The 27,011-nt window shown below is 41.2% G+C and overlaps 1 protein-coding gene across 4 annotated transcripts in view; it reads right to left on the bottom strand.

Annotated features, from left to right (window-relative positions):
* Positions 1–9,909: 9,909 nt before the first annotated feature.
* Positions 9,910–27,011, bottom strand: part of med25 (mediator complex subunit 25) — a 31,462-nt gene continuing 14,360 nt past the window's right edge. For 2 of the 4 annotated variants that reach the window (XM_085454924.1, XM_085454925.1), the window contains exons 15-20: positions 26,253–26,429; positions 15,199–15,312; positions 14,908–14,979; positions 13,273–13,443; positions 13,065–13,185; positions 9,910–10,423 (exon numbers count right to left, since the gene is read on the bottom strand). In XM_085454924.1, the coding sequence (XP_085311050.1) occupies positions 10,320–10,423; positions 13,065–13,185; positions 13,273–13,443; positions 14,908–14,979; positions 15,199–15,312; positions 26,253–26,429 (759 nt within the window). In that variant the 3' untranslated portion in view covers positions 9,910–10,319. The remainder of the gene's footprint in view (positions 10,424–13,064; positions 13,186–13,272; positions 13,444–14,907; positions 14,980–15,198; positions 15,313–26,252; positions 26,430–27,011) is intronic. The other 2 variants (XM_085454926.1, XM_085454928.1) reach the window with 2 other exon arrangements.

Below are 27,011 nucleotides of genomic sequence, written 5' to 3'. Positions count from 1 at the left end.
TGCAGTGAGGGTCTAGCAGCATCCACGCTCTGTCCCAGTCCTCTGTAATTCCAACAACAACGGCTCTCGCTCAGTGCTTTTTGCATTGCGTCGCTCCTTCGCCCTTCTCTCCACCCCACCCTCCCTCCTCCCCTGCTGCCTTCCTGCCTCCCTCTCTCTCGCTCTCTCTCTCTCTATTAAATTTCCAGTCACACAACAGTGCAGTGGATATCCCTCCCTCTCTCTAACTCTCACACACTCTCCACCAACACGTCCCTCCTTCCCTCCCTACTCCCTGTCCTCCTCTCCCTCCTCTCCCTCCTCCCTCCCACATACATACCTCAGTAGTCTGTGGAGGTGTTGTCGTCGTCCCGGATCTCTCCCTAACGCTTGCTCTTGATATTGACTGTTCTCTCCCCTCCTTCACTTTGAACCTCTCAATCTCGCTCACTCTTGATATAAGGCTGCTCTCTTTTCACCTCCAGTTGTCTCACCTCCCCCCTCTCTCCCTTTCTCCTCCCTCCTTGCCTCATTATTTAAAAGAGCCCCCTCACATTTCCTCCTCTTCCTCCCCATCCCACCCTGTTTGTATCTCTGTACTGCAGTGTCTGCTCAGGCTATATGGTATGGAGTATAACCTTCCCTCCCCTCTCTCTCCCTCTCTCCCTCGCTGTGGTGGGTGTGTGGGGCTCGCTCCATCAGGCCAGACTTTAACTGACTGATTGAGTGGACACCACAGGCCGATAAATGAATAAAGATGGGAGCCACTGTGAGGATTAATGTGCCTCATATGAAGACAAAAAGCTTGCCATCTAGTATTTCTGCCTCTGCCCTGTGGATGAGGTTGCTCACGCCTTCTGTGCTCTGCCTTGTATTGCTGTGTGTTATGCTGTGCTGGCATATTGGTTGAGAGATGTGCAGGCGCTCTCTTTGCCCTGGGTTATGTTTAGGTCCTGTGGCCTCGGCGGTAGTTGCTGTGCCGGGGTGAAACCTCTGCCATCGCCTTACTGCGCTGGAATGGCGTGGTGAGAGGAACTGGGGCAGATATGCCGGTGGTGTAGGGAACAGGCCTCCTGCCTTTCTCCTCCTGACGCTCCCTTCTCACATGCTGTCTCAAGACTGAACTCTTCGCAGCCTCCGAGGCCCTAACAGAGCCCTGATCCGTATCTGATGGCGAAACAGCACGCCACAGGCTGCAGAAATCCTAACCCGTTTGATACCAAATTGAACATTCTGGCTGTCGTGACAAGCAAGCAAGGGTTGAATGCTCCAACGCTTATGGCAGTGTAGACCATAAAACACTTGGCTTTCACCCACAGAAAAACAAGAAGCTCCTTTAAACACGAAGTTAACCAAGCCTGTATCTGCAACACTAAAGCTAATACTCCTCCCTTATCACTAACAGCCCTATCTGGCAACCGCATCCATTAGGGCTCAATGGAGACATTGATCCTCCCACACCCAGGCCAAGTGGACCTCGACCACAAAGCTCCTGAAGACAGATCCAATTTTAGGTGTTATACGCTGCTCTTACCTGCCTCCTTTTCCTCATCGTCTCTCCACATGCACCCTAATCTCATCATCACATCTTCAAACATGACCACCGCAACTCATTCGCACTACGTGGTGAGGCTGAATAATAAGACATGTCTCTCGTGCCTTTCTGTCTCTCGCTCCTGTCAACACCACCTCCGGCAGGGCGTAAAGCAAACTCTGCCACAGGCCTATAAACCCCATTATGCCGAGCAGTACTTCTTGCACCATGCTGTATAATCTTCATCTCTAGCTTATAGCCAGGCCAAACTGGCCCTTAAACTGGTCCGCTGCTTTCCTCGCGGTGGCAACGCAGACAGCAATAACCAAAATGTCACCCAGCCATCAACATTTTAATTTCAGGCCCAAACCACTTTGCAGTAAAAAGTGGTCAAACAGCACAGACTATGGGCATACTGTGTGTGAGGATGTGTCCCGGCACGTAAGGGTAACTGCACTTAATATGTGTAATCGTCTTTTTAATGCAAATGTCATAAATCTATATGAGGCACACAAAAGAAAATATCTTTACTCAAATGCTTGATATTGGAATGTTCGGTATAAAGCACTGAGTTGTTTTATGGTTAACTTGCACGTTTCATATCACATTCAGTGTCTTTGTTCCACTTTCATATGCCAGTATTTTAAAGAAACCCATTCTAAAGGTACTTGTTTTAATTTCCCGTTTTTGAAAAATGTTTAAACTATTCCAAAGTGAACTAAACTAATCAACAAAATCTTGCAGAAACAGCTGCTGTTACTGTACATCCAAAAATCAAACAAAGCCCAAATGGTGCCAGGTTGTACTTTCCTTTACTAACAATTTGTACCACAGGACAGTGCAGTGTGATTTTAACCAGACAAGGCATTAAAATGCAAAATTTAACTATATGTATTATATATAATTAAAGTAGAAGAAGGTCAATTCTGCAGAGGGGGACCGCAAAAAGGACATTTAAAAGTTAGCATGCAAAGAAAAAATGTTCTTCTTCTGATGCCCAGAAAACACAACTGGGTCCATTCATGCATTTGATTAATTCTTTATCCAATTCAGGTAGAAAGGGTGGAGAAAGAGCGAAAAAGAATATTATTGTGTTGGAGCTAAAAGCACCAAGAGGAGACGAGTATATGGAGGAGAGTGGCAGGGTCAAGGAGTGCCAGAAGCAAGGCTGGAGGGCAAGGTACTTCTCTGGGTGCTTCGTGGGACAGTTGCTCTGCCAGGCCTACACTGGGCTTGGCATCACAGGAGAGAAAAAAGGCTACAGAGAAAGCGTCAAGATGGCTGATGACAAAGAGTGGATATTTGTGGGCAGCTGCCAGGGCAGAAGTTGCGGTCTGATTAATCCTGGCTGTGTCGCCTGGCTGAGGGTGTATCACGGTTGCATCAGAAGGGCATCCAGTTTAAAATCTTTGCCTAATCAAACATGCATATCATCAACAATATCATTTTCATACTGGATTGGTTGGAGCCTGGGATGAAACACCAACTGGCTCTAGTGCTGTTGGCCAACAGGGTGCCAGTGGAAGACAAAGAAAGAGGAACGGGGGAACGCATGGTAGAAGGACGACTCGTCGATGTAGTGAAGAAGGACATGCAGAGAGGTGGTGTGACAAAAGAGGACACTAGGGACAGGGTGAGACAGAGGCAGACAATCTGCTTTAGTGATACCTAAAGGGAGCAACCAAAAGAAGAAGAAGAAAAAACATATCTTTGGACTGTGGGAGAAGGCTGGAGTACACAGAGAGAACACACAGGCACAGGGAGAAACTCCACACAGGGAAGCCCCAGTTGCCCTGTGGCTTCATCTCACAACATTTTTGCTGTCAGATGACAGTACTGCACCTCGGTGCAACAGGTATCAAATCAAAGTGTAACTGTAAAAGACCAGCTTTTAACATGGAAATTCTACAAAAACAAACTGTTTCCCCAGAGCCATTACCAGCGTCTGCACCTCTGTGCTACTATTCACAACACTAGTTGAGAAACTGTCTCAAATTTTAAACAGTGTTACGGCCCTAGCAGGGCCTCCTCCTGAAGGTGCCTGTGTGGGCGTGTCCCACCACCTCTTCTACCTGAGGTGCCACCTTTCCCTTTTGTGCAGCTGACTCTCATCAGTAATTAAAGAGATTTAAGCCCAGGGAAAGGTGAGCTCTGGGCCAGAGTGCCATTAGTGTGGTTGCAGCTAGTGAGCTGTATGTCTGAGTGTTTGTAGCTAGTGAGCTGTGTTTTTGGTGGTTTTCAGCTAGTGAGCTGCATGTCCGTATTTGCAGTTAGTGAGCTGCTCTCTCTTTTTGACTTACTTTTTACTTTATTGACCAACGCTTGAGTTTTGTTTGTTTTCCTTAAATGGTGATAGCGGCTTGTCCGTCTCTTTTAGTTGAGCTACTTCAATAAAACTATTTAATTTAACCCTTTTGCCTCCTTGACTCCTTTTCCTGACCCGGACACTTTTTGTTACTTCCCCCTCACCGCCTAGACCCCTCAGGGGAACGTAACAACAGTTTCAGGAAATGTCTGGAAACTAGCTGGATATTCAAAACGTGGCAGAAATATTTCTAAATATGCATGAATTGTTTTATTTTACAGAACATGTTTGACCAGAAGCTGCATGAACTTGCTGAGCACTTGTGGCCATAGGAAGTTTAGTTATAAACTTTCCCTCCAAAAAAAATTCAGCAGTGCATGTAAATGTGACAGAAGCTTTGCCAGAAGCCAGACGGAGCACGGTGAATTTATGAGCTGCTTGTTTGATAATTTAGCAAAAGGTCTTAAACAGACCCAAATGCACAACACCAAAGAGGCACACAGTTACAATTCACTAGCTGGGCCCACGTCCTCATTTTAGGTTTGACAGCGTTTTAGTAGGTAAAAGTGAATGCTTTGACATGAATTGAGCTGCGGTTTGGGGAAGGAATCGAAGGGGACTGGCGATGGCTCCCAGGCCTGGCAAATCCCCATGTACTAAATAGAAATGAAGAAGTTAAAGAATTGAGAACAAGGAGGGAGGGTGGGGCACGTAAATGAACAGCTTGCAGAACAGGGGGAACCTATGTAGATGACAACCGGATGGAGGGTGTTTGGAGGCGATACATAATCTCAAAGAGAGAGAGAGAGAGTTTTCCATCAATGCGATATTCCAACTAGATTTAACAAGGAAATAAAACTCTAAAAGAGGAAAACAGGAAGTTACTGCAAGGCAGATAACACACTGAGGCATGAAGACAGGGAGAGGGGAACATGAAAACTAGAACTACAAAGGAGTACAACAACTATTTGAATTATTTAAAAAAGGATCAGGACCACATATGTACTTTTTGTTGTCTATACATATTTTTGGGAAACTTGACTGTACTCGGTGTGTTGTGGAATATCAAAAGCTCAGTTACTTCTGCTGACAAGCTTAGCTTTTCTTTTTAATATAATTAGTTTTTGTCATTTGACCCAGAATTAGAGAACGTGAACTTTTCTTTTTACTGCAGTCAGATAAGATCTCCCCGGAGAAAACGTGTTTCACTCTGAACATGAGATTTTTATAAGGTTTGATGTGTGACAACACTGCTCAGCTTGACAAAAGCATCTATCCTCTCTCCGAGGTGTACGCATCCACACATCAAACAATCTTAACGTCTTAAAAGCGTACTGTACAACTGCACAGAGCAAGTTCACGTATCCTTCCATTATCTGGCTTCACTTACCCTAACGTCGGCAGGTCTTAGAAAGGTGGTTATCTATTTAATAAGTTAACCCAGGGTTCATCAATCTAGGTAGAAGCATGTTCATATAAAAAGGGTGATTTTGGCAGCTTCTGACCAATCACAGCTGTAGACAGGCCTACTGACAGCTTAGCCCTGGACTTAAAACTACAATCATGGAAAAATATAAAGAGGTAAAACACAGAATACAGACCAACAGCAACACAGCTGCTGCAGACAAATCAGCGGTATCAGTGTCTATAACAGGACAAGCACAGTGCAGCGGTGTAGTATTGAAAACACACTGTAGGAATGCTGGAAAAGATCGACTATATTAGGTTTAACCTATTTGAAGACCAGACAGAGTTCTGGTAAAAATGCAGACTGTGTAAGTAAACAAACTTATCAGCACGTATCACCTCTTTTATTTATACGTGGGATGTATTAATCTGATGGATTACAAACGTAATTTCATTGGGGGCATCCACTGAAGCTGCTTGTCTGAATCATGACATCGGTGAGCGTTGTCATTTTTACACTGCGTAAATTTGAAAACACACTTTGAAAAAATTGCTAAAAACAGACATTTGCTCGCCGATGTCAAAGCTTTTAGCTCGGTGGTAAGTTGAGGAATCAAACGTGGTTGGATTTAAGACATCATTATTCACAAAACATAGACTACATGCTTATTCTTTCACCTGCAGCTGCAGTGAAATTTAATCGTCTGGGTATAAAAACAATAAACACAAAATACTGGTGGTGGCTAATTGTACCCCTCAGCTTCCTAGTAGATATGGTATGAATTTCAAAATTCTACATCACCTTGTTTTCAAGTTATTGCATTTACAATGCAAGAAAACTTGATCTCTTACCTATGACCTTGAGGCCAAAGTCAATGAGATTCAAACTTGATCAAGATTTTTAGTAGATACACCTATGGTATCCATTTGAAACTCCTAGGTTGCTTCTTTTTAGAGTTATCACATTCACAAACTTGGGTGTCCATGTTGTGTGCTCGCCCACCCGGCAGGTTAAAAATTCTATTCAAGCCACGGCTTACATCATGTGTTCTATGATCTAAGCGTCAATGTAGAACAATAAAAGTGTTATAAAATTATTTGTAGAAAACAGGAAAAAAACCCATCAAGGAACAAAGTTGTGTCCAAGAATCTATGTTTACTACTGACGCTCACCAGAAAAACAGACGCGCGCAACTTTTGACCCTCCAGAAATGCATGAATAAAAGTCTGAAGGAATGGCGATGGCATTTTGCAAAGATCTGATTGGTCGGTGGGTGCTGATTTCAGACCTGCTTATATCTAATCTCGAGGAGGAGGATCATGTATGAGGTGCTGTGACTGCTGTGGCTGTGGTATACAGTGTATACCTGACTGTACGTGGTAACAAAGTTAACTTGGCAATGATCAAACTATCAACAGCTGCAGGGAGCTTATTAAACACCCCCCATCGCAGAGCTTGGCCTGTAACAGGCTGGTGACCTGTCCAGGGTATATATACCACACCTGTTGTCCTAAAATATGTCAGCTTGAATAGTCAAATTTGCACCGACAGAAACAAGTCTGGGTGCTTTTAGAAGTGAGAGTCAAGGGAAGTCTTCTTTTTCAAGTTAACATTTGAATAAAAATGCATGAAAAATGTTACTTACTACACTTTTAAATATTTACTTCTCCTCAAAAATTTTGGAATGTCTCATTGGAGTTGGGAGCTGGTTGCTGCCTTATAGGATGTGCATTTGTAATAGCACTTGATCTCTTTATAAACTTGCAATAAAATGACGAGTTCAGAAGTGGCATGCTCTGAGCTTTATATCATCTGAAGCTGCAGTGCAGCACTGTGATATAGTGGCATTCTTTAAGGTATTTATGGAGCCCATAGATAACTCACCAAACAGGCTCTGTGCTGAGTTTACTTAAGCTACATCAAGCTATACACGTCAGCCATACTTTTTGTTCTCTTTGTCAGGCCACTCTTACCATTGTGACGACCGCTTTCCCCATCTCGTTAAACTAAATGCGCCTGAACTGAAGTCCTGAATGTTTGCTGTTTTATTTTGAAGGAGATCAGAAGTCGACTCATCTCCTTTCATCCTTCATACTTGCACTGCCTAAAGGGAAGGAATTTGAGTTTCACAGAGTTTGGTTCACCATAGATAGTTAGGTGAGTTTAATGGAGGTTGAGATCACACAGCCTCCTTGGTGAATCTGGAAACTACTAGGAGGAGCTCGAGGAAATAATGTAGATGTACATGGGTTACCACGTCCATAATTATGAAACGCAGCTTTCCTAATTATGCCGTGATTATAAGATTTTAAGCTCTTGTGCAATTAAATGTCTTCATTTTCACTCCAGGAACTAATTTGCACATTTTCTAGTTCTAGTTCTGCAGTGCTCATGAAGTTCTTTTTATTTACCAAACTGTCTAGCTCTGCAACTAAATGAATTATATTTTAATGTTTAATTGGCCATTGAAAAATTGTCTGTCAGGGCTAAGTAAAGGACACACTGGTGGTGTATAGTTTCATCTACAACCAGAAGAGAAACATCAAATATTCTTCTTCTGAGGGGTGCAAACTAAAACCACAACACTAGTGTTTAAGCAAAGAAATGTGCAATAATTTGACATCATGTGATCGCCAGATAATTAGTCCATTGCATCATAAGCAAGAGGAACATGACTTAAACTAATAACTCACCAAAACCCTCGTGATATTTTCTGTATAAGACAGTCATCATTGATTTAATGCTTTAATTACCGAATGCTTCTTTGTGATTATTGCTTTCCCAATTGGTGTTAAAGTTAATTTCCTTAATGTATTAAAATACAAGGTTAAGGTTTTCAGAATATCTAATTATAACTCTTTTATATGCTAATATATGCAGCAAGGCTGTCAAAAAACCTTATTGCATCATGTTTATTTGAATGAACCACACGTCATTTTTTGCACAGTGCAAGCATGGAAGGGAAACCGAATTTATTAATTTATTATTCATGACCACAGAAAACACCAAAACAAACTTTTTCTGCAATGTTCCATCTTAGAAGAAGCTGTAAAAGGGTTGACAGCCACACTATTACTTATTATTCTCAATGAAAGGTAAAGGGTCACATGATAACACCCATATATATTCTTCTGCTGATTAATTAGGAGGGGCTTGAGCCTATTCCAGCTGTCAGAGGTTGAAAGATGGGTTACACCATGGGCAGATTTCCAGCTGATTTTAAAGGTACTTTTCGTAATGAGCGCAATGAATTTGTAATACAATATTTTCACCACCAGGGGAGAGAATTTTACCATGTGGGTTCATTAATTTGTTTTCTTTTTTCACCCCTTTAGTCTTACTTCCATTACCTGCAGATGCTTAGTGTTCAACTGGGATGTTATTGAAAATTTTCCTGGTTAAATTAAGTTTAAACAAATAAAGATTTTTTTCTCACTGCACTGTCTTGTGCTACAAAGAATTCATGTTCAGTTATATCAACTTTAGCGTAGTACAGAAATCATGTTTTGGATATGAAGTCACAGCAGCAGTTTCCTCACATTTTGTTGACGGTTGTAATCTCTTTGGAGAAAAAGGAAATGTCCATTTTATGCAATTGTTTTGCATGACTAGTAAAATTAATTTTTGGAAAACGCCAGCTGACACAGACAGGAAATGCGCAAGTAAGAAACACAAGGAAGCAAACTGGGGAATCACCGCTGATGGCATTTGTGTCCATGTAGTTCGTGTACTAACCGCTTGGCTATCAGCTCCCCAAGTAGTGATTTGGTAAACTTATTATGTTTGTCTATACATTTAACCATTTTTATTCCATATGAATGAATTTGGCTGTTAATAACTTGGATACTGAAAAACTTATGAGCCTAGAAAGGCACTAATAGATCCATATTGAGATGGAGGCAGATAGACGGAGATAGAGAGGGAGAGAGGAAGATGAAGTGAAGCTAAGCCGGGCTCCGAGGGCCGGCCAGTGATTAAGGGATGGGAGGGATGAACACCAGCCACTGAGGGACTAGTGTCTATCTGTGCGAGTCCATGTGAAAGCGGGGCTGAGGAAAAAGCTCAGAAACAAGAACCCACTGTCACGGTATCTTAGCAACCGTCTCAGTCTCCCAGGTGACAGGGACTGACATCATTTCCTGTTGGTTAGTGTGTACACACAGTGTCCACGTTCTTTGGGGGGTGGGGGGACTGCATAAACTGACATATGTCATTAAACATATGTGAGAGACTGAAAAGTTCAGGTGCGTCATTCTCCCTTTTCTCTCAGCGCCCGTGCCACCACGAGGTGCACAACAGGCCCGTGTTTGTCGATGTACAGGACTTAACTCACATGCAATAGAACTGATGCGAAAGCAGACTGTGGGCATATATGTGGAGTCCGTGCCATGTGCACATGCGGCCAGCCTGTTTGTACGTTATGCCAAGGGAAACATGGCCAACTGATGCCATCTGGTAGGACTACTTGGCACGAGGAGACTCTCTATGGTTCCACAACATATTGGAGTAGTTAAAATTAACACTGTGACACTATTTGGCAGAAAAAGACACCGAACTATCTATTACTGTGTCTATTTCAGTCTCACTCTCTCCCACCTTAAGAGTCCAAGCGGCGTTCACACGGGGGTGGTGGTAGGAGTGCGGACTCATCAACAACAAAACCTCTTTGTAATCACAAACAACTTGGTCTTATACGATGTTTACCTTTATTTCATCTCCATAAAACAACATGATCAATAATTAAAAAAAATCTTAATTTAAAAAAACAAAACAAAAAAACACAGGTTTCCATTTCAATGATAAAACTTAGTATAATTTCTAGAAGCATGATAGCTTGTTCTATCCTGTGTGTAGTATGGGGGATTAGCGTGCTGATGGTTTGAACATTTACATGAAAAACTAATGCTCACATTGTGTGCCCCTAATTAACTTCAGCGACTCAGTCCTGTAATTAAAAAAATAAAAATAAAAAAAAATGTTTATGACTTGTTTCCTAATTACGTTGAACATTTGTAGGATTAAAGCGACAGAGCAGACATATGTGTCGAAACTGAAAAATGGCTGCCCAGATTCAAATCGAAAGCCCAGTTCCATCAGATAAGATCCATGAGGACTTCATCCTCCATCATGCTCGAGACCTGTGGCATCCCGGGCTGCGGGACGGCTCCTCTCTGAGCTCCAGACATCATCATCTGACCTGGGATGGGAAGAAAGGATAAGACAGTTTCTGGAAACGCTTTAAAAATCGAAGCGGAGAGAAAAAGTTAAGAGTTTAAAGCAGGATAGTGAGAACTAATATGCTGCTTTTTACAGAGACCTACTTTAGAGACACTTTGTTTGAGATAAGTAAACATCAAGGTACTTACTACTGTGTACAGTGAGCTAAAATGTTTATGCGCTGCAATAAAATGTATTGGCTCAGACATGCAGGATTTCGAAGCCAAGTGCTTCCGTTTTATTTTTTCTCAAAGTAAAACATGAACAACAAACCACAGGCAATCGCAGACAAAGATTATGTATATGGAGCCATTTCTATCATCAGGGAAATCTTTGACACCCCCATCCACGTGCACTGCCTGATGGCACTGACAGTGTTCAGACTGGGACGACTGCACAGCGGCTGTGTTTTCTGTTGCAAGCGTAGCTTTGTTTTTGTTTGTTTTTCTGATTACTTTCAGTACGTGCATATCAAACCACAAAGCAAACCAGTGACTAAAATCAATCCATACTCTCAGAGGGTGTAACAAGTGTTGGATTTCAGTACTCTTAAAAAAGAAAAGCCACGTCTACTCTGCACTTTTTCAAACGCAACACATTTAATTTATTTACTCCCTATAGAAAGTAATTTGTTACCCCAAACACTAGATTACGATAGTGTTTTGTGTAATTTCGAGTCAATAATAAAGCACTAAACCTCTACAGTAAATTACAAATTCATAAAAACACGAATACTTCTGTCAAAAAAAAAAAAAAAAAAAAAGTCATTTATATTGTTATTTATTAGGCAAATAATAAACTGAATTCACGAGCCGGCACACTACACTTCTCTGAGATAGAAAACTAATAATTTAAAAAAAAAAAAATTCTGCTTTTTGTAGGTCAGTAAAATTGCAAATTCATGAATACAAACAATAATTCTGTTTGGGCAATTAAAAAAAATAATGGATTAACCATTGTAGAAACATAAATGATATTGGTAATTACCAATATTGTTCATTTAGGGCAGCCGTTAGGGCTGTTCGATATAACGATATATATCGGCTGATGATATGAAAATGTCTATCGTTTCATATTATGCTATCGTTTGTTTTGTGGTGTCATAAAATAAACTGTTTACGGCAATATTTTTCCATAGTTTTGATGGTTACTGTAGAATTCCTTTAAGTTCTCTCTTTCTCTTATACTTAATATAGCCACACTACGGACGGACAAGCCACTGTTTTCAAGCGTTGGCGTTAGCAACAATGACGGTAAAATCATCGCGTGGCTCTGCCGTCCACTTGTTTATTTTCCACATAGACCTTTCACAATAAAGCTGAAGATTCTGTCCTGATTTTTCAAAATAAACTGAATCACGTGAAATACTATGCAGAACGTTTACGGACGAGAAGCTAAAAAGAGCCGCCAGGTGCTAAAAAATAAACCTTAGAACAGCCTTTTCCCCGCAGCATGCCGTGTAATAAATACTCAAAGAAAATTGCGGCCGTTTCAACTTATGTAACACCCGACTCCAGGTACACGCCGCCCAGCTGAAAATACTTCACGCGAGTCGAGTTGCCTGAGATTCACAAAATGTTAAATTTTTGTGATATATATCGTTGTCGGGACGATAAATGTCTTATATCGGGATATGAGATTTTGGTCATATCGCACAGCCCTACCAGCTGTGGCATAAACATTACACTGCATGGAAGACAATGGACATATCCCTATAAAGCATGATCCAAAAAGCCTGTTCATCTCACAGCTTCACATCATAAAAGGAACATTTCAGAAGCAGAACATTTAATCTCTACTGGGTCTTTTATTTTTAAAAATGGCCAGATTCTCCATGTTGCGGCTCAGACTTTCTGCCCTCCTCATCAACCTTTTGAGTCACGCCACTTCCTACCAAAATTTAACATCGTTTTACCTCTGCCAAGAAGATTATGTAATTAACTTTCTGGAGTATATCCAGATGTTGGTCCGGGTATCTTGTGAAGTATTCTATTGCCAGACATGATATAATTGTGCAAACACATCAAATTGCATTAAGAAAAATGAAGCACACGTTCATCCTGTTTGAACTTCTATCATAAAAACATATCATATGAACTAACGTTGACCCAGAAATCCTTCTGGTTCCATGGGCTCAGCTCATGCGTGGCATTGAGGGAATTTTCAGGCTCAGCAGAGGCTGACTGCTCTTGTTTTTTTAAGCAATGAAAACATTTAAAGTTTGAAATCAATAGATTAATGCACCAGAACATTTCAATCAATGTGCACAAAAATAAAATGTCACGAATCAAAATTTGCCCAGTACACACAAACACACACACTTGAATGAAATCTTCAACTTTAACAAGTCCATGAACTTTTGTTAGATACAGATGGCTGCTTTGGTGGCTTTAAAATTTGCTTTGAAAATAAAAGTCTGCAGAAATATCTTTAATGGAATAAAACAAGAATTGCTAACTTGTTGTCAGTTTCTAGAAATGTGACCTTTAAAAGTTATTATTTTCTTTAGATGTCAAGCTTAATATCCTTCAATGAGCACATTTCCTGACCCGTATTCTAAATGCCTACTTGAGTCAAATATTAGTGAACTCTTTCCATCTCTCTGTGGGATGCTTGCTGACCTGTCATGGGTTGCCTCCACTGGCTCTGCATTTGAGCCCCACTTCCTGGGGCCTGGTGGACCATCTGTTGTCCCAAACCTTGGTGAGACATCATGCTTGGCATGTGAGACACCCCACCCTGCTGCAAGGACAGAGACACACAACAGTTTCAGAATCAAGCATTTACTACAAGGTAATTCATTCGAACAGCTGACTGGTGCACTCTTACTGGCTGCTGTTGGCTGAGAAGGAGACTGCGAAGCTGTGGATTGGCTCCTGGATTTGTGAGGCGAAGGATGGGACCCTGGGGCGGGGCTTGTCCGCTAGTCGGAACTTGATTAGGTGGAGCGCCACTGACGGGCGGCTGTTGATTGGTTGGTCCGGCAGCTCTCATTGTCATCTGAAGGAACGCCACACAGTTTAAGAGTTAAGCCTAAATATTAATTAGAGTAATCACAAACACTGCTATTTTTGAAAGCAATGCTACAGTTAATAGCAGCTGCAGTGGTGTGACAAATTAGAATTCAACATTGTCACATACAAAAAAAAAGCAGTGTTTGTGCAGGCTCACTGAGCACTCACTTGGTTCAAGTGAAGAAAAAGAAAAGTTAAACTTGACCTGCACTTATTCTAAAAATGGAAAAATAAGATAAGTTCTGGCTCTCCAAATTACTGGGTGGATGACCCATAATCTCAGTTTACACACTTGGGGTACCTTAAATATGATCCCCAGCCAACTACAAATACAAGGAGTTATTGGAGTCTGATATTGGCGACTACAGTCTAAAAACCTTCAGATGACAATAAAAGATCAATTTCATTAAATTACACAAACATATGCATGCATGTCATCAGTTTAATGTATTATTTAGCATCAAGGGCATGCGGTCTCAGACGTACTCAACAGGAACTTAAAACATCAGCACACATGCTGTGACAGGAAATTAGCAAGCAGCTGAAAAATGAAGCAATTATGGAATGTGCAGTTCCTCTAGTGGCCACATGAGGCTGGCTCCAAAGGTTGTTAAGATACAAAGAAACAGCACTAAAACCAGCCTTGCTTAGCATGAATAGCATGAATCACTCCTGGCTCAGAAAAACTGACAAAGCTAAAAATTAGGCCTCAAATTTGAGTCTAAAACCAACAGGTGACGTCAACCTCAATTTTTTTTTTTTTTTTTTTTTTTTTTTTTTAAATATAGTCCATGTAAATTAGCTACACACCAGGCTGATGCTGAGCAATTGGTTGAGAGAAATAGCTATCAACATTTTCACACATAAATGTAAGAGAAATCATAAAAGAATCAGGTTGGGGGAAATTCCACAGTCGTCACAATGTAGGAAAAAGTCCTCTGCAGAGATTCACTCTACTGGATATACTCCATGTGGTTTAAGTGAGGGAGCCTCATTGCATTTTTGAATTCTCATGTACTGTATGAGCAAAATTATTTGGTCACACCTCTTAATCTTTGAATTTGAGAGTTTTCACTGGAAAGGGAAAGCATTTAGGAGCTATAGTAATTCAGCCACAAAGTCCCAGACAAGATTACAATGTGTTGTGTAGGTGGCCAAGGACGTTTGTCCATGTAGTGTATGTTGGATAATGTTGCAGCACGTGTGAAAAAGGTTGAATACAAGATTCCTGACACCGTCAAACAAACGAATGTTTCTTGATTTTCAGGACAAGAGATGCAATTGTAAGGTAGCTTTGAATGAAGACACAAGGAGCTTATTATACTATATATTGTATTATAATCGATGTAGCTCAGTAAGACCTACAACTGAATTCTAATATTATAATTATAAGCCCTTGTGAACAACGTAAATACATGTTGGTTAAGTTGAGAGCTACTTTGGGTCTCACCATGTTGTTCTGTCTCTGTTGCTCCTCCATCATAGAGACCTGACTAACAGGGGGCATGCCCACCACCACAGACTGGTCAGATCAGAAGAAGGAGGGAGGGGGAGTGGAGAAGAGTGGTGGAAGTGTGAGGAAAAAAAAAAGAAAAAAAAGAAAAAACAGTGGAGGAAAGAGTTAGCAGCAACGCATGCAGAAATCCCAGGCAGTTCAGGTGTCAACATCAGGCAGTGCAGGAGGAATCTGATGAGGGAAAACGGGCAGACGAGCCAGCACAAAGAGGGTTCATTTATTTACCTGCTGCTGGACATTGCCGTGGGAAACTGGAATAGGACCTGGGGCTCTGTTGATGAAGTTCTGGTTGGGGGGGACCTGATTGGGCTGCATAGGTCCTGCTGCACTGTTTAACTGCTGAATAACCAGAGAAAGCAAGAAACTGCGGTTATTATAACATTTAACCATCTTTAACTGGTCTCCACTCCAACACTGCTCCATCTCTTTAGTATATGACTTGAATGACACCACTGTATTTCACACATCACACACACACACACACACACACACACAAAAAAATCCAACAAAAATCCAGAAAGAAAAAACAACTAATCCCAAAAAAAAAAAAAAAAAAAAAACAAAAAAAAAAAAAAACAAAAACAAAAAAAAACCCACCCACACAGAGTGGGCACAAACTCTGGATTGGTCACTTAAAAGAACCAGGCCATATTTTGATGGTTCAGGAACTGAACATTAGCACAGTGACAGATCCCAGTTACGCCTGTATAGGAAGTCCAAGTCTATTATCCTAGTACGAACTGCGAGAAACTTATTTAAATTTGTGACAGGGAGACATGTCCAGGTGACTACCCTGCATCCTCTGGTAACACACTTCAACTGAGTAGCCCTGTTAGTTGAATACAGTTACCAGTCCACCGGTTAACGGCAGCTCACCCCTTGATGATATGTACACTTTATGCATTGCTAGGCTTCTACTTTGGTGGCCTAGAACCTGTTAGAACCATTTAAAAAAAGATGTAACAATACTTTATAAACAGGTTTAAACCCTTATGGTTTCATGAAAAATCCAAAAAGCGAGTCCACAGTTTAGCTTTATAGCTTCTACAAACTCCTACTTCCCTTTCTCCCTCCTCTTGGGAAAGCCCAGACATGTCTGCAACATCCAACCATGACTCATACAGCCTGTCTGCAGTTACATCACTCAGCAGCAGTACAGAAAAATAATTTTATTCACTGATTACATTTATCATAATATAACTTGATTGTAACCAAATTATTATTTGCATAATATATAGATTTGCATATATAGTTTTCTTGAAGTCTGTGTTACTTTAACAACAGTAAGGCTTTTATCTGTTATCCTTGGGTGGCGAGGGGTCTCTTTTAGAAAACTGACAAAGTTTAGATAATTTAATAAGAATGAAATCCATGGCAGACAGAATCTGTTTGCTGCATCTGAGAATCGTTGATTAATTTCTTGCAGCAGCACTCATAACCTTAAATGCAGATTTAACAGCATTACAAGCAGACGCTCAGGTAATTTCTGAGGAAAGCAAATCATGGCAGACATAATCTGTCAGCTACGAATGCAAATCACTGGTGAGTTTCCTCTCCCACAGCCACTAATTCAAACCTGCAATTTTGCACTGCGGTTCCTAACCCAGTCCTCCACAAGCTGGCTATGTGACAACAACCAGCACTCCACAGCGCTACTGTATCACTGGATTCTGACTTAGAGATGTGGTTAGTACAATTTGCAAAGCTACAATTATTACTGCTAAGACACAACATCAGTGCCGTGAACCTAACCTATCTTACAACGGTCCCAGCTCTAACTTCCTGTAAGTGTGTGAACAACCCAAATCGTTCTACACAATGATGAGGAGACAACTTCAAATGGATCAATGCTGCTATCAGCACATGGCTGTTACAGACCAGTCAATCCTTGTGTTAGTTTTTCTGACACCTCTTGCTTAAAACCAGAAACGTCAGAAAGCTTCTGAGGGTATATTTATTGTGAAAATTGCGCTCAAGTGACCTGTGGCCTTTCTGTTCCATTGAAGGTTTCTGCACTCTCTGAGCTTGCCCTAGGACACCTGTGTTACAGTGTGACAGGTGAACTGCAGCAGTCAGTCCTTCCACCTGTCATCAGCTAGAAAAGAAAAATAAAAACAAATCGTCGTTTGTTTTTGTAAGCATTCCACTGCCTAACTGTCAAAACTGCCAAAAATAAATATATAAATATGCTGTTTTGTTATACTTATTGTGCAAATGGAAATGAAAAAAAGTCCAAATTTAAGTGAATGGATCTTGAATTGAAAACTGCTAAATGTTACAAATATTCAAGCGGCTAAAATTGCTTTTTATTCCCAAATGCAAAATCCAATTAACAAACTGAAGATCAAAATCTGATTAGTGTCCAGATGAAAAATAATGCTTCTCTTCTGCTAATAGGAAGAGCACTGTTCAATCTACCATTCTGTCTTGGCTTCCTTTTGATAATCGTGTATATGCATCTCCGATCCTCACCCTAAAAGCAAACCACATCTGTGTATGCACAACGTAAAGGAGAGCTGATCCTCTTTCACCAGCACCGGATATCCACTTTATGTTATGTGTAAACTATGGCTAAATCTTTAAAGTGTGGGATGTCAAATATTATAATGATATCATGAACGTCACACGATCAAAGTGAAACAGTTCTTACTTTACTGAAACAAGTGGATTTAAAGTTAAACGATTTAGCTTATCTTCTTTTTTAAACATTAACACAGGGAGAGTTAAATAGTAGCTACAAAAAATAAACTAGTTTCAACAGTGTTTACCTAAAAGTGTCACATTGAGACAATCCTAAAGCTGCTGTTAAAAGAAGAAAAGAAAAAAAAAAAAAAATGTAACACACTTGCTGAATCTGTGTGTGATTGTGCCTACTCAAAACGTGGCTGTGCAGATTGGGCAGATTGTGGGTTGCAGCATTCTGGAGAACTGCTCATCCAAACAAAATGAGTGAGTGATTCAAGTCTTTTGTCAGAGGAATATGAAGGCCAAAGTAAACAAAAACAAATAAAAAACCATGGCCAGTTATTTTTGTAAGAGTCAGTTTGAGTGTTGGGCCCTCTTTTTAAGCCAGCTCTTCTTTTTAACACTCCTTCAAAGGCCTGTTTGCAGGTTAATTCTTGGTTCTCGGGTTAAAGCTCGAAGTACATTAGGGTCAAGGTGACAGTTTGGCAAAATTAACTTGGCTTGGGGACTGTTAATGCCAATGGCTCTCTAAAATAAAGCAAACAATCATCTCTCTGTGTGTTTCCCCAACCCCCCCCCCCCCACACACACACACACACAGTGGCTACAGTCACTCTGGGGGAAACACTAAGAACAGAGAACAACTTTTAGCCAAAATATGAGAACCGCCAAATCCAATCTACCTCAAACTCAACACAGCACTTACTGGGTCCCCAGCAGCACATCCACTGAGACTGACGGGGTTCTGAACGGTTGTCCAGGCACATGAAGAGCAGACAGATTTCTTGATCATTAGTACAACTGTTTTTGCACCACTTTAAGTGAAAGAAAGTTGTGTGTATTTGTGTCTTGATCCATGCTCATCTGTTCATCTGGGTGTAGAGTTTTCAGTGGGAGAAATGTTTCATCAATCACCCAAGTGACTTCCTCAGGCTACGCCCACACTAGCCCGGGTAGATTTGAAAACTGCGTTTACGTCTGAAAACGCTCCACGTCCACACTAGCATTTTCAGTCGTTTTCACAGAGTTGTGCGTCCACGTTGAAATGGCCCAAAACGCTTACGTTCCAGTGCTGCGCATGCGCAAAAGCGAGTGAGAATTAAAGAATTTGAAGAAAAGCTATCTGGAGCATGTACAAACTGATATTAATCTTTTTTAGAGCAATCAAAACAACTGCTGTATAATGCACTACGCCATCTTTAATTGGTCACATGACTGCATCACATGACTAAAATGTGTCATCGTTTTAGAAAGTCTGCGTTTTCGAGAGCATTTCTAAAACGCCGTCTCAGTGTGGACGGAAGGCCAAAACGGAGAGAAAACGCATTAGTGTGGACGCAGCCTCAGCCAACTGCATGTTTCCCCAAGCTTATAAACAGTACATCTGCATAATGACTGAAACTAGCACCACCAACGAACATGGGCTGTGAGGTCAGGAAAAAAAGAAATGCAAATGGTCATAAGTACCATTCACAGAGAGTTGGGGAATGGTGCTTACTTGTATGTTTTGTCCGGGCTCATACTTTCTAGAGCCTGTTAAAGTGGATTTTGATCTCAGTGAGATCGTGGCTCAAGAGTTGGGAGGTCGCCTTGTAATCGGAAGGTTGCCGGTTCGAGCCCCGGCTTGGACAGTCTCGGTCGTTGTGTCCTTGGGCAAGACACTTCACCCGTTGCCTACTGGTGGTGGTCAGAGGGCCCGGTGGCGCCAGTGTCCGGCAGCCTCGCCTCTGTCAGTGCGCCCCAGGGTGGCTGTGGCTACAATGTAGCTGCCATCACCTGTGTGTGAATGTTAGCGCTTTTCTAGTCCTTAGGGACTAGAAAAGCGCTATACAAATACAGGCCATTTACCATTTACCTGTTTAAATAAAGGATTCATTAAGTAAAGACTCACAAGATATAAAAGAGGAACTCTGAAACCCTGTTAATGTGTTCAGGACTTATGAAGCTTCATGTTAACTTCATCTGAACCTTTTGAGTATTTTATTTTATTTTTATTTTTTTATATAAAATCGCAGAAGAAAGACTTCTTGTTACTTTGGAGTGGTCTGTGTGGCCTATCAAAAAGACAGAAGAAATTAGTCCAGTCATCAATAACATACATATGAGTATGGGCATGTCACGATCGATTTTAATTTATTCCCTTTAAATAAGAACCTATCCAAACAAACAAAAAACCCATCTAGGCCAAATAAATCAATACTGTTTACAGGTTTCGATATTTTTATACTAATGCTATGAAACCATAATCCATATTTACAGAACTTCATATTTGCTATATGTAGTTGATGTTTACTGTGTTAACAATGCTGAAAGAGTGTGAAACCACATATTGACTTTCTTTGTACATGTGTGTGCACAGACGGCAAGCAAAAGCAAACAGGACGATGATACACCAGCGGAGATTTAACTTCAAGCACCACCAGCTGAGGTGTTTGTTATTTTGGATTTCACAGTTTAAAACAAACTGAAGCCGCCAGCATCGTCTGGCGGGGTGGGGGATATCATATACAATATGCATCTCCAGTTAAACACAGCAACATGAAAAGAGGAAACCTATTGCTGTTACTAAGAGAGAGTCTGAATAATTCACAAATATAGCACCTGAAATACTGAAGTAAAATGAACTGCAGTCAGTATCATCTGAGCTTTATCTGCAGAGTCCTGCACTTTAAACAGAAATCAGCCAAGACAGACTATTGCAATATGAGACGAGTGGTAGGTGCTTGAAAAGGCAGAATTTGAAACTGGCAGCGGTGCTCCTGAGTTAGCTGTGCTCTGCAGGTGCTGTGGTGTTTTGTGCGATTCTACACTAAGGGAGAGACGAGGAGGAATGAAGGGGGTGTTTCATCCCTCCTCCAAGCACAAATTATTAACCAGACACTGAGGGAGGAAAAAACTGTGATAGAAGATGGGGGGGGGACAAACACCCCCCCCCACCTTAACCCATCCATCTTGCTGAGTCTGAAGAAATCACCCTGGGATTGCACTAATGCAGGGTATGTTTTCTGACCAACAAAAGCAGTGCAACAAACAGCTTTAGGTCTTTTGAGGGAACTAACAAAACAGCTGCCTCTTTCTGTTCTACTGCCTCTGATTGATCTCCTGTCTTTAACCCACTAACCTGTGAAATCCTGGATCAAGGTTTAGGAGCTTGCATTGCTTTTAAGGGAAAAATATTTAATTTTGTCTTGCAGTGAACAGAACAAACTGCAATCTTGTTCCTAAAGAATGCCACTCCAGGGGTTTACACAGAGAAACCTTAACTACGGGTCCAAATTGAAATTTTAATTATGTTAAGATTGCTCTACCGCTTCACTATTAGTAATGCAGCACTGAATATGTGATGATACACAAGAGGCAGGAAAAAAAAAAAAAAATCTTCATTATAATTTCATGTCTACTGCCTAATCTAAATGCCCTGATGCTCACACATATACACGACTTCAAGTTACGTATAAGGCTTATGCGCATTCGCGAAGACATAAAATTAGCGGGGTGAGTAAACAAGCGCTATCATCGCTGATGACAGCAGACTGCGTGGAGAAATGTGATCCAACTCGTGTAAAACCGACAGCGGGCTTCATTTTTAAAGAGAGACACACTGCTTCTCTGGCTAGATGCTGCATTGTTTCAGTTACGCTGCACCTCTCCTCCCTGGATGCTACAAACTGGAGTACAACCCTGTGATGGAAAAGACAGCTAATCCAGAGGACACACTTTAAATCGCCCCGTCTCCAGCGATGAAGATGAGCAGAGAGGGAGAGTGAAATTTCCAAGTCATGTGGACAAAGCAGCAGTGTTTGTAACCTGTAATGAACTCTGCCACAGGAACAGGGAACCTTCGCCAGTGAGATTGAAGGCAAGGAGGTGGGAGGGCGGGCTTTGTCTCTAGACCTCCTCATCCCTGTCCATGAAGAGTGACACACACTTTGCCTCCTACAGCACGTCTTATGTAATGCTAACATCTAGACAGCCTGCAAAATTAACACCCCATCTTCTTTGCTTAAAGCTGAATTTCACAAGTTTACACTTTTCACATTATACAAAACATAGCACAGCAACTAGTGTGAATGTTTTGGTTTCACCTTGCTGTATAGCAAAATTACATTACCTCTTAAAGGTACCATAAAATAAGACAAGTTTTCATCTTTCATTAGTCTAAAGATTATTTCTTTTTATTTTGATTATCAAGGTAAGAAAATGTGGAAAAAATGCTAATCACAGTTTTCAAGAGCTTTAAAATTCCTTCTCCTTTCCTCCTGAAGAAACCTTAAACCTGAGATGATTCACTCTTCTTCTGTACGGGACTGCCTGTATTTTGCACTACAAACCGGTGCCAGAGGTGGGGGTGCAGGTGCTCTAACTATGCTGGTGTATAAAATGCTAAAATCATAGCCTAGTGAGCTGCAATACGTTGGATGAGGGCTGTGGAGCAAATCAAGACCTGATTCAGAAAGAGAAGAACACAATCTAGCAATTTATAAATGTGAATCATCACGTTTCAACTTGAAAGGTCCACAGAAAATGTATTACTCATCTTTTCCTGGTAGTTTAATCATAGACTGCATATGTGCCTCTGCTTCCTGTCATTTCCCAAAAATGAAGCTAAAACCAAAGGAGGCTGCCATCTTTCATTTTTGGATGCCCAGTCCTGATTTAACGCGGAATGCCCAGACTTGACTCCACGCACCCGCCCCCAACATTTTTACAAGCCTCGCTGCTCCAGTGGTGATGGCCTCTGCTGTGACTGAAAGCCACTTACGCAGTGTTGGGAAGGTTACTTTTAAAATGTATTCCACTACAGAATACATGCCCCAAAATGAAGTTTGTAACGCATTCAGTTACGTTACTCAGTGTGAGTAACGTATTCTGAATACTTTGGATTACTTAATATATTGTCATGCTTTTCTACAACTACATGAATGTACTATTGCTGTGTGATTTATTACCATTACTGAAGGTTACTCGCTACCGAGCTAACATTGTTAGGTTAGTTCATAGACTGCTCTTAGAACTATGCATGATTATTTGCAGCTAGCAGGTTGTTAATGCTATCCATCAATTCTAACCGCCTGCAGTCTATGAACTAACCTCAGCTAACGCCAGCAAACAATGTTAGGTCGGTGGCGAGAAGCCTTCAGTAATAGTAATAAATCACACAGCAAAAGTACATTGAAGACACTGAAGTCACACATAGCCCAGGTAGCTAACACAACTAAAACAAGGTAATTGAACTAGGCTAATGGTTAAGTTCTTAATAAAAGAACTTACTTCCAGATGTTTCTTTAGATTGGAGGTCGATTCTTTGACTGCTGGTTCTGTTGTGCTGGCTTCGGGTCCATTGTGTAACTGACGCCACCAAAATTAACAGGACCCTTATATTAGAGCTTTTCATTTCGTGTTTTATTTGGGTTTCGGCAATGCGTGTAATTACCAAAATTTGAGAGGGGATAGCCTCACATATGAAACAGGAAAAGATCGCCCTGCAATCCATTTATTTCAACAAAGTAACTGCATACTACTAGTCAACTGTAACGGTATACAGTTCCTCATACATACAGTATGAGTTCCGTTACTCCCCAACACTGCTTACAAGGTAAAGATACTAACCAGCCACAAAGTCACACTGGACTATGCAATATCAAATGTCAACCCTCGAATATTTAGAACACGTACACTTACTGCCTCCTCCCCCTTTACAAGTCTCAAAAAGCAGAAAAACTGCTACACTTAGCAACGGCAATAATGCCTCCAATAGTGGAGGATCTTTTCTTTTAAAATATGAATACAAATTATGAGTTCATACCACCACTGAATCTTATGTGGTAAACATAATTATCCCTGCCACACACACACACACACACACAGTTGTGATATCAGTCAGCAGCTGCACAGTGTCTCCTCCTCCTCTCTGGTGCTGGCAGTTTGATAACTACAGAGGAGCCAGAAAAAAAAAAAAAAAAAAAAAAGGTTTTAGAAATTCTTTTTTTCTAATTTACTAACTAATCTCAAGATCATGTTGCCTGTCCTCTTTGTTTTCAGACAGTCTCAATAACAAACATGAGAAGTGCTTGATTCCTAAAAATCATCCCAAAAAACACATGTGCAATGTGCTTTTAATGAACAAGAGTGAAATGAAGGTGCAGGAGTTTACAAATTAAAACAAATTAATTTTTTCACTGACGTGAACAGGTGACGCATGCACGTTTAAGTAAGTTAGTTCCACAAGCTTAAGAAACAAAAGCAGCCTGATATCAGACGTAACAAGCACTTCATTGCACTCTGACTGTCGTGTCTGGAGCCAAGCAAACACAACACAACAGAAGAGGAAATTGTGCTTATATATTCACTGGCCAATTTATTAGTTACAACTTGCTAGCACTGGGTTGGACCCCGTTTTGCCTTCAGAATTGCTTTAATGCTTTGTGGCACAGATTCAACGAGGTGCTTGAAAATTTTCTGAGATTTTGCTGCATATTGACAGCGTCACGGCATCACACAGTTGCTGCAGATTCGTCAGCTGCACATTCGTGATACGAATCTCCCAATCCACCAAATCCCAAAGGGACTCTACGGGATTGATTTCTGCTGACTGGAGGCCATTTAAGCACAGTAAACTGACTGCAATGTTTGCTGGAAGCAGCCATCAGAAGATGGGTGCAGTGTGGTCACAAAAGGATGGACACGGTCAGCAACAGGTATCATCTGGTGTTGCTAAACAACACTAAACTGGCACTGAGAGGTACAAAGTGTGCCAAGAAAATATCCCCTACAACAGTACGCCACCACCACATACCGGAGTGGTTAACACAAGGCAGGATAGAGCCATGCTTTCATCTTATTTTGTGCCAAATTTCAACCCTTCCACACCGACATCAAAGCACAACTTGACTAATTAGAGCAGGCAATGTTTGTCCAGTCTTATATAACTTTGGTTCCCTGCTCTTAGCTGACGGGACTCGGTGTGGTCTTCTGCTGCTGCTGTAGACCACCTGCTTCAAGGTTTTCTCTGTTCTGCCTACAGATAAGCTTATCAGTATGTTACTGTTCCAGTCGTATCAGCTTGAGGCACTCTGCTCATTCTCCTCTCACTTTTGACATCACCAAGGTATTTTCACCTAGTGAACTTCCACTCGCTGGATATTTTCTTTTTCTGACCACTCTCAGAAGTTTCTGAAATACCCTGACCACACCATGTAGTACCAACAATCATGCCACATACAGTCACTTGCATCACCTTTCTTCTTCATTCTGATGCTCTGTTTGAACTTCAGCAGGTTGTCCTGACTGTGCCTACATGCATAAATGCACCGAGTTGTTGCAATGTGGTTGGCTGAATAGACATTTGCATTAACAAGCAGTTGAACATGAGTACCTTATAAATTGGCCGGTGAGTGTCTGTTGACTCAGCAGGGCTAATATTAAATGAGGAAAGTGGATAATTTTCCGTCATTGTTAGAAAAAAAACAACAAAGAAAGGGAAACATTTGAATGTGCTATTTATAGGCTATTATGCAATAGCGTTAGTGGTCTGGCCCACTCAAGATTAAATTGGACTGCTTGTGGCCCGTGAGCTAAAATGTGCTGGGTACACCTGAATTAAACGAAAGCTGGAAAGATTTGGACTATTATTCCTGAAGGCTTTTGTATTCATGGTTTCTGTATTTATGGTCCCATATAAGTGCATTATTTGCCGTCAGATTTAAGCATACCTCCAAACTCCATTTAGACAAAAAAAAAAAAAAAAAAAACAAACAACACACACACACACACACACACACACACACACACACACACACACACACACACACACACTAAATCAATATATGAAATTCAGCTGTTTGGTCTTTGCTTACCATGCTGGTTCAGTTTTGAGTGTTTCACTCTTAATAATTGATGCCCAACAATGGTTTTCCCCTCTGTGACTTTGATTTAATATGAATATTTGATGTTAAAGAGAAATATTTAATATTTGAAACTGAGTTTACAAGAGCTTTAAACTACGAAGAGACTAACAAAGTCAGAGCCAAATTCTGACAACCCTAAAAATACTTGGAAACAAACAAAGGTGTGATAGTTTCATCACACACACACACACACACACCTGAGTGAAGCACTTAATTTAGGGGCAATTAAACCCTTAATATTTGATGTTTTAGCCAGTTATTAATCATTAACGTGAAATAAACAATTAAAAAGCAGTAACTGTGCATTATCCCAGCATTTTGAAATAAACAAACAGCGCCGATTACTGCAGAGGCCATTGTGTTGTGGTTGAAGCAAATTCGACATAAAGAGCTTTTATGCTTCGCACCTATATGTGCCTTCAGTTAAGCAGCGATAATGAGGTGGGAGTGCAACAGTCAGCTAATGTTGCAGGAGGTAATGCCTGTAGTAGAGTGGCTGCTGTGAAGATACCAGGCTCACTAAATGAAATGTCAACAACAATGCAACTTAACGCCTTAAACAATGCACCTCAATTCCCTGTCCAATCTCTAAAATACCTCCTCATTATCACCTGCTTTTGGTCTCCCCGCTGCACATGTTTTCTACCACACTGAATCCTTCTTCCCACAAACTCCACTTCCACTCACCGCTCTGTGCTGCTGGACCTGCTTGTGGCTGGTGATGACCTGCCGGATGCCATTGACGAAGCCACTCTGGTCGTTGGGGATGAGGCCCATGAATATTCTCTTCTTGGATGAGTAAAGCAGCATCAGCACCCGCACTTCACAGGGCGAGGTAGTGTGGGGGAAGTGGACGCAGCCAGCCTGCAGAGGGTCACAGGGCAGATTAAGACCCTGACATGGGACACTGTTGTAATTATGTGATGGGCTCCAGCTTGGGGACATAACCTTCTCCTAAGCTCCTTTGCCCAATCAAACATGCCAGTTTTATAAAGTGAATGCAAATGATATTAATTCACACTGTTCTTTCCCTGGGCTGCAAATCAAATTTAGGCAAAGAGGTAGAGCTCAGCTGGACCGAATGCCATTAATGCCTCCGCTATTTCTCAAAGGTACCAGCAGATTAAAAATAAACCACACTAACAAAAGTCCTATCATTATGCTACCCCTTTGGAAAAGGATCACAACTAAAAGCTTTTTTCTTTTGCTTAAACTGATGACAAATAATGTTGTAAAATGATGTTGAGCTTTAAAAGAAAGAGTGGCCTAGAACCCCCTCTAGAGTCTTCACCATAAAACTGCAACACAGGTTCACGCTCAGTCCATCTACTGGGTAGAGGTGGAACCTGCACGCAATTTGCACTCATGCAAAATAAATTGAGGTATGCTGAATGATGGACAAGAGCGGGTACAAGCAGAGGACACACATTCCAGGTTCAGAGGAAG

The sequence above is a fragment of the Copadichromis virginalis genome, linkage group LG4 (genome assembly GCF_057382275.1).
Source record: "Copadichromis virginalis isolate Kocher_CV1m ecotype Utaka linkage group LG4, C_Virginalis_male_GT1.1, whole genome shotgun sequence".
In the NCBI taxonomy this organism is placed as follows: domain Eukaryota; kingdom Metazoa; phylum Chordata; class Actinopteri; order Cichliformes; family Cichlidae; genus Copadichromis; species Copadichromis virginalis.
This window is presented reverse-complemented; position numbering and strand designations above follow the sequence as displayed.